This window comes from Sturnus vulgaris, chromosome 8 (assembly GCF_052056855.1).
Source record: "Sturnus vulgaris isolate bStuVul1 chromosome 8, bStuVul1.hap1, whole genome shotgun sequence".
Taxonomy (NCBI): Eukaryota; Metazoa; Chordata; class Aves; order Passeriformes; family Sturnidae; genus Sturnus; species Sturnus vulgaris.
The window spans coordinates 3306148-3318777 of NC_142250.1; the positions used below are offsets into that span (position 1 = coordinate 3306148).

The 12630-nt window shown below is 51.0% G+C and overlaps 1 protein-coding gene across 2 annotated transcripts in view; it reads left to right on the forward strand.

Annotated features, from left to right (window-relative positions):
- The first annotated feature begins 258 nt into the window (after positions 1–258).
- Positions 259–12630, forward strand: part of ADAMTS14 (ADAM metallopeptidase with thrombospondin type 1 motif 14) — a 31182-nt gene continuing 18810 nt past the window's right edge. For both annotated transcript variants that reach the window (XM_088168721.1, XM_088168722.1), the window contains exons 1-4: positions 259–331; positions 722–1152; positions 7469–7625; positions 8265–8461. In XM_088168721.1, the coding sequence (XP_088024847.1) occupies positions 259–331; positions 722–1152; positions 7469–7625; positions 8265–8461 (858 nt within the window). The remainder of the gene's footprint in view (positions 332–721; positions 1153–7468; positions 7626–8264; positions 8462–12630) is intronic.

The following is a 12630-nucleotide window of genomic DNA, read 5'->3' on the forward strand; positions in this document are numbered from 1 at the left end:
TAAGAAAACTATGTTGAAAAATTAAAAAAAAAAAAAAAAAATCAAAGAAATTTAATTAAAACGAGCCCGACCTCCCACCCCCTGGCCCAGACCCGGCCCCCGGCCCGCCCCACGCCGCCCGGGAGGCGGCAGAAGCGGCGGCGGCGGCGGCGGGAGCGCCGGCGGCCCCGGCGGCGGCGGCGGGGGGAGGCGGTCGCCGGGCGCCGCCCGCCCCGCATCCCGCATCCCGCCGGCCCCGCATCCCGCCGCCGGCCCCAAATGGATTATCTGCGGCTGGTGCTCTCCTGCCTCGTCCCCCTGCACGGCTGCCTGGCCGCCGGCAGCGCCCCAGGTACGGTCGCTGCCCCGCGGACGGGGGGCCCGGGGTGCAGGGGGTGGAGGGGGAGGGTGACAGGTGGCTGCACCTCGGAGGATGGGGAGAAGGGAGAGGGAATCCGCTGGTGGGGGGGCTTAGGTTTCAATGGGAACTGGGGGAGATGGAGGCTGGGCGAGAAATAGTTGGCGTGCTTGGCGTGCGAGGGGACGTCAGCCCGAGTTCCTTCTGCTACGTTGGACTCACCCGCTTAAAACTACAAAGCGGAGCTGCGTCGGGACGGAAAAGCCGCTGTCGGGTTTATGGAGCTCGCCGAAGGCTCCCCCGCTCGGGCTGGCCCCCGCGGTCCCGGCGCCCGAGCGGGATGCTCCGTGCCCACGGCCCTTGCGCTCGGTGCTGTCTCCGCAGAGCTCCTCCTGTCCGGCAAGCTCAGCGAGTATGGAGTGATCGTCCCATTCAGCACCGACTGCCGGGGTCGCTTCCTGTCGCACGTGGTGTCCGGCGAGGCGGCGGCGGGGCTCGGCCAGCCCGCCTGTCCCCCGGACCCGTCCCCATCCCGGTTCCCATCCCCGTCCCGGTCCCGCCGCCGCGTCCCCCGCAGCCCCCCGGATGAATCCCCCCAGCGCCGCCTGCTCTACTTCAACGTCACGGTTTTTGGGAAGGAGCTGCACCTCCGGCTGAGGCCCAACAGCCGGCTGCTGCCACCGGGAGCCGTGGCAGAGTGGCAGGAGGATTTTGAGGTGCTGTTCCGGGAGCCCCTGCAGCAGCGGTGCCTTTTCACCGGTGACATCTCCGGGATGCCTGGAGCTGCCGTGGCCATCAGCAACTGCGATGGACTGGTAAGCTGGAGGCTGGTGGGGTGCCTTGTGTGGGCTGCCTGTGTTTTGGTGTGGTCTCCTCTTAAGAGATGAATCGTGGTGTCCCTAAACCCAATTTTTTGGTGGTGCTTCAGGTGTCTGTGACATATGTTGCCCTTTAGCCCTTGACAGCAGCAGGTCCCCTTTCCCCTTGTGGCCCTGGGTGTTGGCTACCTACTCCATCAGGGTGGTCTGTGCACCAATATTTATTTCAAAGGCTTGGAAAAATTGCCAGTCCTGTGCCTGAGCTGCCTCCTGCCCAGGTGCTGCTACACCTGAGCCTCTGGGATGGGGACCCACACTCATGGTGATGCTGTTCCATCCTTAACCCCACCCGTGTTTTACCTCGGGACTGCACCAGGAACTTTTCCTCAGTGTTTCCCACCTCTTAAATGATGCTGTGTGAGCTTGAGCACCTCCTAAAATCACTGTTAAGTGCAGTCTGGTTCCCACCAAGCATCTTTTTGCAGGAAGATGTCTTTTTTCCCTTTTTTTTTCTTTTCCTAATCACTCAAGGGCTCGGAGGCTCTTGGCTTTCTGAGCACAGTTCAGCATCAGTAACTTGCTGCCACAGCGCTTTAATTCCTTTAAATGGCTCTGTTACCTCCTTATCCCTGGCATCTGCTCTGCCTGTGGGTTCCCTACCTTCGATACGCTTGGGGAAGCACTTATTTTTTAATACGCTTGGCCCGCTGCCCTTCAGATTTCCTTTGAGCCAATTTAAATCTTGTTTTAGGTGCCAGAGTTTGCTGATTTCTCTTGGTAGCACTTAAAGTTAGTGCAGGGTTGACAGAAATGTCTTATTTTGTGCCTTTTAAAATTTTTTTAAAAATATATTTCTTTTTTAGTTGCTTTATTCTGGGAGTTCCTTAAGCCAATTTTGACCACCAGCACAAACAATTTGGCATTCCTTTCTTTTTATACAGTGCCTGGTGCTACTGTACAAGCAGAAATGATAGAGCAGCACAGCTAGAAATACATATTTCGCCTACATATAGAAATTAAATTTTTTTTAGCACGTAATCCACACCATTTGAAGCATCCTTTTGGGAATGGGATGAGGCTGTGGACTTGCTGACGTTTCTCCGGGACATGGATTGCGCTGGGGCTGGCGAATGCGGGCAGGCTTGAAAGCTTTAAAGGCATTTCCTATATTTCCAGCAAATAGTGCTGAGTCTGGAGCAGAGACCAGGGTTTGAAGCATGTAGGTTCTGTGGCAGATCTCATCCCAGCAAAAGGATGCTGGAGGCGATCGGCAGCTGATCCGTGTCCTGCTGTGGCACAGCCTTGGGGAATTTTCTTCCCCAGAGCCCACTCTTTTGTTAGTATCAATCCCAAGCAGGTTTTACCTTTTCCAGGCTTTCCTCAGCTTTAGCCCCAAGTTTTCCCATCACAGCCCCTTGCACGCCTTGTCGGTTGTCATTCTTTTTGCCCGTGTTCCAGCTGGGTTAGGATGTAGCTTGTACCACAGGCTGCTTTTCCATGTGGATTTATGCAGCCATATCCTGCCACCCGTGGTACTGCACCCTTTTAACCCCATATAAAGGAAGAAGTGGCTTTCCCCCCAGGATAAGGATTTTTTTTCCCTGTTTTCTGCAATAAATTTATTGCTCGGTGGCCAACAAATAAATATCCTGTCTTCAACCAGGAATTTCCCATGGTCTGATGAAGGACACGAGGCTGAGGGGACAAGCAGGTGCTTGGCTGCCTTGCCCTTATGATACATCCAATGTCACAGTTGGTTTCTCTTTTCCATGTTTTTTCTGGCTGTATGGCCCTCTGGCTTAAATTAGTCCAACATCTTCAATCTGCTCAGGATCCCCCTGCTTTGGAGGAGTGAGGAGATCCAGAAGATTCCCAAAAAGCAGTGAAAAGAGCTTGATTTAGGAAACAGAGCAAGAAACGGAACCAGAACCTGGTTCTGGGTGTGGATGGGATGGGAGGATGATGTTTATGACCTGAACAGAGCATCTGGGAGGGATGTACACGGTCAGGACCGTTGCTAATGGGTCGGAGGACACTCTTCCATAAGCAAGGACCCTGGAATTCCTGTGGACTTCTGCTGGAAGTTGCCCACGAGCTTCGGAAGGGGATTGTGGCTTTTGCATCCCGGTATAGCACACGTGGGAGGCGCGGGGCCGCGCTTGGCAGCCGGATCCTGGCCAGAGGAAGCGCTCCGGGATGCTGCGGATGAGGGCTGTGTACACAAAGAGATTAGGCCGTGTATAAACGGAGACCGAGATTATAAATAACGGGGGGAGGAGGAGTGGAGGGGGGGAAGAATAAAACAAAAAAAACCAACAAAACCAGAACCCAGCTCTTGAAAAAAGAGAGTCCACCCCAAGTCGTTCCTAAATCCATATTTAGCCATGTAAGCGATGCGATGTTTTTCCCAGATGCCAAAGCCGTGGCACCTTCCAGGGCTGCTGCTGTTTCCCGTGGGCATGCATGCATGAGAATCTCTGTCCTTTCTTTTTTTTTTTTTTTTTTTTGGGAGGGTGTCTCGTACCAGGGTGGGAAGATGCTGTCGCCCATAACGTAATTTCAAAGCTGATCTAAGCCACCGAATTCCTGACTGGTAAAGTAGCGTTAGGCAGGAATCTCCGCCGGCGGACACGTCTCGCTGCAGTGGAGGCATCCCAGATTTTCCCCCGCCGGCTTTAGCAGCGTGTGGTCGACCTTGCTTCCTTCCTGCTTTGCTGGTTGCAGGGATGGGTGAAGGATTATCATCCACAGACACCATGTTTGTGTGCCTGCCTTTTCCCTGGGGTGATTTGCCGTAGTGCTGCAAACTGTAGAGCCAGCGTTTTCCGTCCCCGTGGCCCTGGCTTGCTTCAGATGGGTGGCAGCAGATAAGCAGAACACAAAAGCCCTCAGAAACAGTAATTAATAGGGAATGGAGGGAGAAACAGCCCCTCAAAAGGATGCCCCACTGAAAAAAGCGTGGCTTGGTCTTCCAGGATTTTCCTTGCAGTTCCTGAGCTGTAGGGTTAATTTTGGGGAGAAAAAGGGTCCGAGATGTCCCTTTGGTCACGTAGATCCCACTGGCCTCAGCTGGTGTGGCTGTTATGTGGGTATGAGGGCTTTTCTCCCTGGTGATAATCCCAAGTTTTGGCAGTGAGATGCAAACCAGGCCCTGTTTGGGCTGAAAACCCAATGAATTGGGTGCCGAGCGTGTCTCCATGTCCTCACTCCACCAGGAGCTACATTTGAGGCCTGGCTCGGGTCACCTGGCAAAGCCTGGCCTGTAACCACCCCAAAAACCTCGGCAAGCCTTGGCACAAAGGGCAGGGAAAAGGAGTCAGGGAAGGCAAAGTGTTGTGTTTGATGGGCTGCAAAGCCTGTACTGGAGAGAGGCATGAAAATAGTGATGGAGCAGCTCTGGACCATGCCTGATGCCCTCTGGATGGAAGGGGAGCACTGTTGTCCATGGTGTCTGTGTTCACACTGCCTGGTTTTCTAGGACTTTTTGTCCAAATTATGTGTGAATCTTATAGGAAAAATACATACTATGCACGCAGCTGGATTCCCCCCTCCTGTTAGCTTCCCTGGCAGAGTGCAGCAGCTTTATTAATTTTTCCACATCTCAGCTGTGTTCAGTGTCAGAATTTCCTGAATTCCTGTGGGAGTTGGAGCTTTTTACCCAGCAGTGGAGGAAGAATTTCTTACTCAGGGTCCTGGGGAGTCCCACTTAGTGAAGCTGGAGTTCGTGTCTCCCTTAGCCTGGGGAGGCACAGGAGAGCTGGAGAAGAGACTTCAACCTCTGTGAGTGAGTTTAATGTATGTTTTCTCTCTTTCCAATGGAATTGTCTTTAAAGGGCCATTTTCTAGTTTGGGAATACCTTCACTGAGAGCTGCAGACAGCGTCTCCTGTTAGAAAAAGCAGTGACAATTGTCCCAATTGATTTAATTCGATTTGGTATTATTAAACCAAATTAAAATCAAGGGTGGGAAGCACATGGCTAATTGATCACTGAGGATGCGATTGAACTCTTGGAAAAAGCCCAAGAAAAGCTGAGTGGGACTTTTTGGGTGGCATCTGACCTTTTCTGCTGCCTCTCTACTGTTACAACCCTCCCAAGATGCTGAAATAGAACCCGAGCTGCTCCTCTTTGTGAGTGATCAGGGTTGGTGCGTGCCGCTTGCAATGGTGTTTTTTGGGTTGTTTTGGCTTTTACATTTATTTTTGTGACTGCTGCAGCTTCTTTCATTTCTTGGGCTGCTCTGATCAGATGGATACAAAAATCCCTGCGTTATCCATCCCCTTTGCCATTGGTCGTCCCCGGAGCTGGCGGTGTGTTGCATCCCACCTTTGGGAGAAAGTCTGGGCTGCTTTATTCCTTGAGCCTGATATAATTAGTCACGAGCTGTAGAGCAGCTCAAACCCAAGTGGGCTGTGGCTTGGGACCAGGCTCTTTCACATTTTAATCCAGCCTTGCCCCGGCGTGGCGGCACGGCTTTCCTCTGCCCGCCTGACTCAGCAAGTCCCGGCTTTGGCCCTAAACCCATAAACCGGCTTTGGGGTGCCTGGTCCCAAATGAAACGCCCTGTGGCAGGGCTGGGAGGGGGTAGTGGTGTCCCAGAAGAGCTCCTCCTGGGGCAGGACTTGCTTTTGCTCCTTCTCTTATTGTATAATAAAGAGCAACGTTTTGGAACTGGAAATGAGAATTTCTTCATGGTAGGGGTTGTCAGGCTTGTATTCCCCATCCCTGGAGGGATTGAAAAGATGTATAAATGTGGCACTTGGGGATGTGGTTTAGTGGTGGCCTTGGTAGTGCTGGGTCAATGGTTGGGCTCAATGATCTTGAAGAGCTTTTCCAACCGAAAGGATTCCATGATTCCTGTCCCATCACCATGGCCTCGCCCAACCCTCACTGAACCTGACTGGTGGTTTGACTCCCTGACTTGTTCTCTGCCTCATCACCACCACCCTGCCAGGTTAAACCTGGCTGTGATCTTATCTCCTTGGCTGAGGATGAAGGCACAATTCCTGGCTGCCCTGGTTTGGCCTGGATGTCTCCTGTGGGAAGAACCTGAGATACGTGTGTCAGGCAGGGACTTGGATTCCTTGGGAAGGAGGTAAAACAAAACCAAAACCCTGCTTTGCAGTGGAGTTAAGCAGTAAATAAAACCCAAGTGGAGCAGGAAATTTGATGGAATCCAATAGAGCCTGGTTGGCTGTTGCCTGATGAATCCAAAGGCACGTGAACGCGAAGGGGAGCCAAAGAGCCAGGTGGGTTTGGAAGAGCCCCATCCTCTGTCCAAAATACCTCTCTGTATATATTTTATTTTATTTTATTTTATTTTATTTTATTTTATTTTATTTTATTTGATGAGAACCATCCCAACAGCCTTATGAGGACTCCAGTAGGTCCATGCTGCTGAAGGCTTTGCTCCAAGAACAGATCCATGTGTTCTGCCGGCGCTTTCCAGGCAGCGGGCAGCGCCGGAGGAAGGAACGCACGCGTGCGCCGTGGAGGGAGCTGGGAAAAATGCCGAGCTTGGGGGGGGGGCTGCCCGTGGGATGGAAGCCAAATCCCGGTGATCCTTTTCCTTGCCCGAGGTCTGAGCCGGCCGGCGCTGCAGGGTGTGAGCGCTCAGGCTGATGTAAGGGGGATTTGATGGGAGCTTGGTGTTAATTAGGAACAGGTCGGTAGCCAGGACAACATTTGCAGCGATGTTTGCCCTATCATTCATCTTCCCTGTGTTTGGGAGGTGGAGTTGTAATGCTTTCCAGCTTCTGCTCCAATGGGATTCCCCTGTGTTAATTCCTAAGTACTTCATGGGGCAGAGAGAATGGTTTCTCTTTCTTTCTTTTTGTTGCAGCTCGTAGTGTCAGTGAAATGGCAGATATGGTAACAGCACCACAGGAATGGAATGGGGAGAGTTCAGGGAGGCTCAGGAGTGTCTGGGGAGCCCCTTCAGCCTTGTATCCCTGAGTTCAGGGTCCGGCACAACTCATGGGTGAGACAGAACAGAGTTTCGTAGCCATATAAAGACACAACTTGAATTGCAGCCAGGTTGGGATGTTTTTTCTGTTGGTTGGTTTTTCTTCCTTTTTTACTTTCTTTCCCTATCTACAGGAAAAATTAAGGGTTGTCATAGATGAGCATGGTATTAGAACCATCCTGGTGTCACGGAGTAGGATCAAGACAAGATCATTTGGGATGCCTTTCCCCTTTGTGTGTGCTCTGCATCGACCTTTAACGAGTATATTGAGTGTCCGTGTCCCCCTACACTTACATAAAACCACACCATTTTTTCCCCATCTTTTTCCTTATTTCTTTGTGGAGTCCAGGCTGGCCTGATTCGGACAGACAGCAATGAGTTCTTCATCGAGCCCCTGGAGAGGGGCCAGCAGGACACAGAGGAGCACGGGAGGGCCCACGTGGTCTATCGGCGCTCGGCCATCCGGCAGGATGGCGCCGAGCCACGCCACGACCTCCATCCCCAAGGTAGGGGCTGCTGGAATCCAGCCTTTCCCAGCCACTGGCAATAAATATTTTACCTGGGGAGAAGATTTCTGCTTCCATGAGCCTGTGTGTATCTCACCCTGTGGCTTTAGGCTCAGTTTAACTGCTAAAGTCAAGGAGAAGGAAAGGAAATGCTGGGCTGGAGGTGCTGCTTTGATCACCTCTGTGTTGTGAGAGAGGCGAGGCACTGTCCAGAGAAGCTGTGGCTGCTCCATCCCTGGAAGTGTCCAAGGCCAGGTTGGATGGGGTTTGGATCAACCTGGGCTAGTGGAAAGTGTCCCTGTCCATGGCAGGGAGTGGAACAGGATGAGCTCTAAGACCCCTTCCAATCCAAACTGTTCTGTGATGATTCTATGAAATGTGGCCTCAATTTGACTTTTTAACAGATCATCACTTATGTATGGAAATAACCTTTAAGGTTCTCGAGTCCAATCATTAACATGTCTTTTAGTGCTGGTCTTAAGAATTCAGAGCCATTTTCCCACCACAGAGCGAGCTGGACCAGCAACCAGCCGGAGCTCAATATCCTGTTAGAGTTAAACCTCTTAACCTATTTTCCCTGCTGAATTTCTACTTTTGTGGAGTCAGGTCACCTCAAAGGCTCTTTCTTTTCCTGCCCAGTGCCCGGCGTGCAGGTGGGGGAGCTCCCGAATTCCCTGGAGCTGATGGCGGAGCGGCTGGGGGACGCGGAGCGCAAGCGGCGCCACGCCAGCAAGGACGACTACAACATCGAGGTGCTGCTGGCCGTGGATGACTCTGTCGTGCGCTTCCATGGCAAGGAGCACGTCCAGAACTACGTCCTCACCCTCATGAACATAGTAAGGCTCGGCTGTGGGGGGTGTGGATCCCGCCCTTCCCCTGGTTTAGTGCTCTTCTGATGCTGCAAATCTGTTATCCTGGGAAAAAAAAATGGGTTTGGGAGGGGGAGCAGTGCTTCAGGAAGGGCTGTGCCTTCACACAGCCGGCTCTGGCATTTAATAGCTGTGGCAATTGGAGGGATGGAAAGCAGAGCCCTTTGATGTTCATCTCCATCACCTTCCCCCTGCCAATGGCAGGGTCTGGTGTTGGTGGTGCTGTCGCCTGAGTCCAAAAGTTTCTCCTGGCTGAGACCATTTCCTCCTGGTCACTGAAGTCTCAGCAAATGCTAGAAAAGAGAATGGTAGTGGCTTACTTAGTCAGAAATTATGGTATTTGTAATCTGTTTTGCAATGAAGATGTTCATGATTTATTCTGAATACTATTTATTGGTAGAGGAAATATTTTTGTAGCTTTTCAGAAGCTTTTTGGAAACCTGTGCACCTAGATAACCATTCAGGATATGTTTGAAAAGGAGTTTAGAGCAACTTTGCAGTTTCTGCACCCCTCCTCATTCAGAGGCACGGGTCAGCCTGTGCTGGTTCCCTACATTCCTTTTAATTCCTTTTTAAGATAAAAACATCCATATTCCACGAGTCCTGAGAGATGTGGAAGGATCATTATTCATTCATCCAGTCATCTTGAGGGAGGTTTGCTCCTCCAGCACCTGAATGTCTGCATATATGGTCCATGCTCAAGGATCTCTTTCTCTCTCCCAGTTTTGTTTTGTGGCTTTATCCTCTCCTCCATTTATTAATTTTTCTTTAAGTGTTCTTTTACACAGTGGTGGAAAATGGTCAAAAGGCTCAACCAGCTCTGGAATGGCCAAGTCATAAAGATGCTTTTGGGTGGTTGGTTGTTGGTTTGGGCATTATTTCTGCCATATGGCTGGCAACCAAGGGGAAATTATCAACATGTGGAGGGGAGAAGGATCTGTGGGATTAGAGGCTTGATGGGGTGAAGGATGAGTGAAATGGCTGGTCCCGAATAGGGAAAATGTTGAAGAAGCAAACACCTTCATCACAGTGTTATCCCCATGCCTGCGGTCCGATGCTCTCAGCATCACTTAAATTCACTCTCTGAACGTTTCTCCCCTTGGTGTATTAAATCCTCCTGCCGGGGGGAAGCCACAGGGTTCCCTGCTCTGCCCTCTGGCTCTTCCCACGTTACGGGGGTCGGAGATGATGTCATTTTTCCTTTCCGATCCCGGGGGCGGGATGGGCAGTTTGGGCTCCTGGGGATTGTCAGCTCTAATCAAAAGGTCGGTTTTCAGGCGCATTTCATGGTTCCTACCCCGCGGGCAGGACTTTTCAGGGATTGAATGCGCGGGATGCTGCGCTGGGAGTAGGGAGGACCCGCTGCCTATTCAATTAAAGGCGGCGCCGGCGACTTTAATGATGGGGGGAAAACCCCAGGATAATACAGGCAACAAATACTTCCCCGCAAGTATTATTTCCTTCTCTATATTCTCCCCCCCACCCCCTTGCCCTTCTTTCTTTCTGGTTTTTAGTGCGTTTTCTTTCCAGCTTTGCCGTGACCTCCGTCCGCCTCCTCTTCCCTTGGCGCCTCCTCGTTTCCTTACCGGCTCGGATTGCCTTAAAACACCCGATTCAGCAGAAAAAAAAAAGAAAAAAAAAAAAAGAAAAAAAAAAGAGAGTCCTGCTTTCTGGCCTGGGTGGCAGAGGGAGGGAGAGAGCAGGATGCCGGGGGGCTGGCGGGGAGGAGCCTGCTGGGACCACACAGCTGAACATTAATCCCATTAGTTGGAGGCGAAGGGAAGAGGGATGAGAGGCTTGGCCAGCCCTCTAACGAGGAAAGGACTTAACGAGCTGGGCTGGAGTACGTCAGGGAGCCAGCTGGGAAAGTTTTCCTGTCTAGGAGCTCTCCTATCAAGATATATCCTGTCAGGAAAATTAATCCACAAACAGCAGAGGTTTACATCCAAAAAGGAGACAGAAGAGTCCTTTTACTTTATTTGAATAAAGGGAGAGACCATGGGGCATTCCCCTGGGATCTCTCAAATTTTTGGAGGACGCAGGGTCCTTTTTATCCCAATTTCCTGGCCGCTTTTCCCTCTCTCTTTCCCCGTTGGCTGAGGTACTTGAGAGGCACAGACTTCCCAGAACGCCTGATACCTAAGATTCCCCTCTAATGCATAACCCTCCCTTTTAATTTTTAATTCCTATAGAATTCATGTTTGTCCCCATTGCTTCTTTCACCTTTCAATATCCAATTTCATTTATCAGCAAACCTACACTTTGTTTGTAAAGGCCAATATCTTTTTTCCATTCATCAGTCAGTGGAATCTGTCCTATTGTTTCTTTTATCTCTCAGTGCTAGTCTAATCTACCAGCAGACCCACAGCTTGTTTGTAAAGACAAATCCATCATTCCTCTCAATCCCGAGGAAAGGGGACAACGACTTTGGAAGTAATGATAAACTTTCCTGGCTTTTTTTGAGGTCTCCCTGAGTGCTGAGGGAGCACTGGGACAAAGATCCCTTCCCAGCGCTGCTGTAGGTAGGGTCCCAGGGCTCTTCCCAAGACACAAAACCCTTTATTAGGAACTCTGTGCCGGCTGAAGCTTGGTGATAAATGATTTGTCACGGAGAAGGTTTTTTTTAAAAAAGAAACAACCCCCACAGCCCTTATTTCGCTGCCAGAAATTTGGATGCTTTTCAGTGAAGGGCGCTGTGTCCATCCCGGGAAGCTGACATGAGGATGACTGCTCCTTTTGTGCACCTAAGAGCTTCCCTGCAGGCAGGCTGCCTTCCCTGCTAGCTCCCAGCCTGCATTCCCAGCCTGCCCTTCCCTTCCTGGCTCGGATGCTGCCCAGGAATTTGGGGTCAGGTTGGAGTGAGAGGGAAGGGCACAGCTCCCCCTCTGCCATCGGTCGCTGAGCTTATCTTTGCTCTGAGCTGAGCTTTGCTGTGTCCACCTAACCAAAACTGGTCTGCTGGGCTCCTGGGATGAGCATTTGGTGATGTGGTGGCTCTGGAAAGCAATTCCCCTCTCTTGCTTGCTGCCTGGGGCAGGGATCATGATGTTACAGAAGCAAAATTAGGATCCCCCAGCCATGGTGACTGCTGAGATCAAGGACTGGGAACCAGGAGGGGATCCAGCACCTCGGAAAAGGAAGAGAACAGGAAATATTCAGTGCTTTGCTCTCAATATTTCTGAATATTCAGTGCTTTGCTTTGCTTCCCAGTCTCTTGTGTTCAGGGAGTTGGGCTTCTTGGTTTTCTCTGCCAGACTTCCCACTGCTCATCCCTGATCCTTTCAAGTCTGGGGATGTCTCCGCTTGGAGGGGACAAGCCAAGCTATGGCTGTGTTAAACCTGGCCCTGGTCTCAGCTGGCTTCCTGGGCTTTTGTCGGATATTGCCCATGATTTGGTTAAAGATGCAAAGGTACTTGGTGTTTTCCCATTGTTTTGGGTTACTAGGGAAACCCCATGAGTCAGAGCCCTCTCCAGGCTGGGACTTGCCTGGCTCCAGCTGAAATTATTGTTCTCAAGGGCAGAGCAACAAAGAGTGCTACTGAGACCCCCACAGAAGAGAAGGTCTGGGGACAAAAATTAAACCTTCACCTTTAATTTTGACCTGTGTATGTTTTTTTCCTTAGGTGAGGGGTTAATGAACTGCACTGCTAACTGATAATAACAAAAATATTTCTGATGTCTGTCATGTGTCCGTGCACTTTTCCCTCCCCTCCGTATAGGCTTGCATGTTTGTTTCTATTTTTTTGGGGCAGCGTGCCTTGTTCTGTAGAGAGCTCTGATCAAATCTAGTCTTGCCCTGCAGAACAATTTTCCCCTTCCTCTGTTTCTCCCCACAGATAATGTGGGTCAGCCCTCACAGAGAGGTGACATTATGCTTTATGCAAGCCCAAAAATGTGGTAAGAGGGACTTTCCCCTCCCTTCCTAACCCCCCAGCCTCGGCAAAGAGGCTCAAGGTGAATCCACCGGCATGAAAACCGAGAGAGGGAATAAAAGAAAGGAGTTTAAAGATGACTTGGCTGTTCCGAGTAAGCGATCCCAGCGTTTTGAAATGTCAGCTATTCTGCTGGTTTGGCAAATTCTTCTCGTGTCTCTCCCTTTGTTTTCCCTCCCTGAAGAACGGCGAGGTCTAGACCT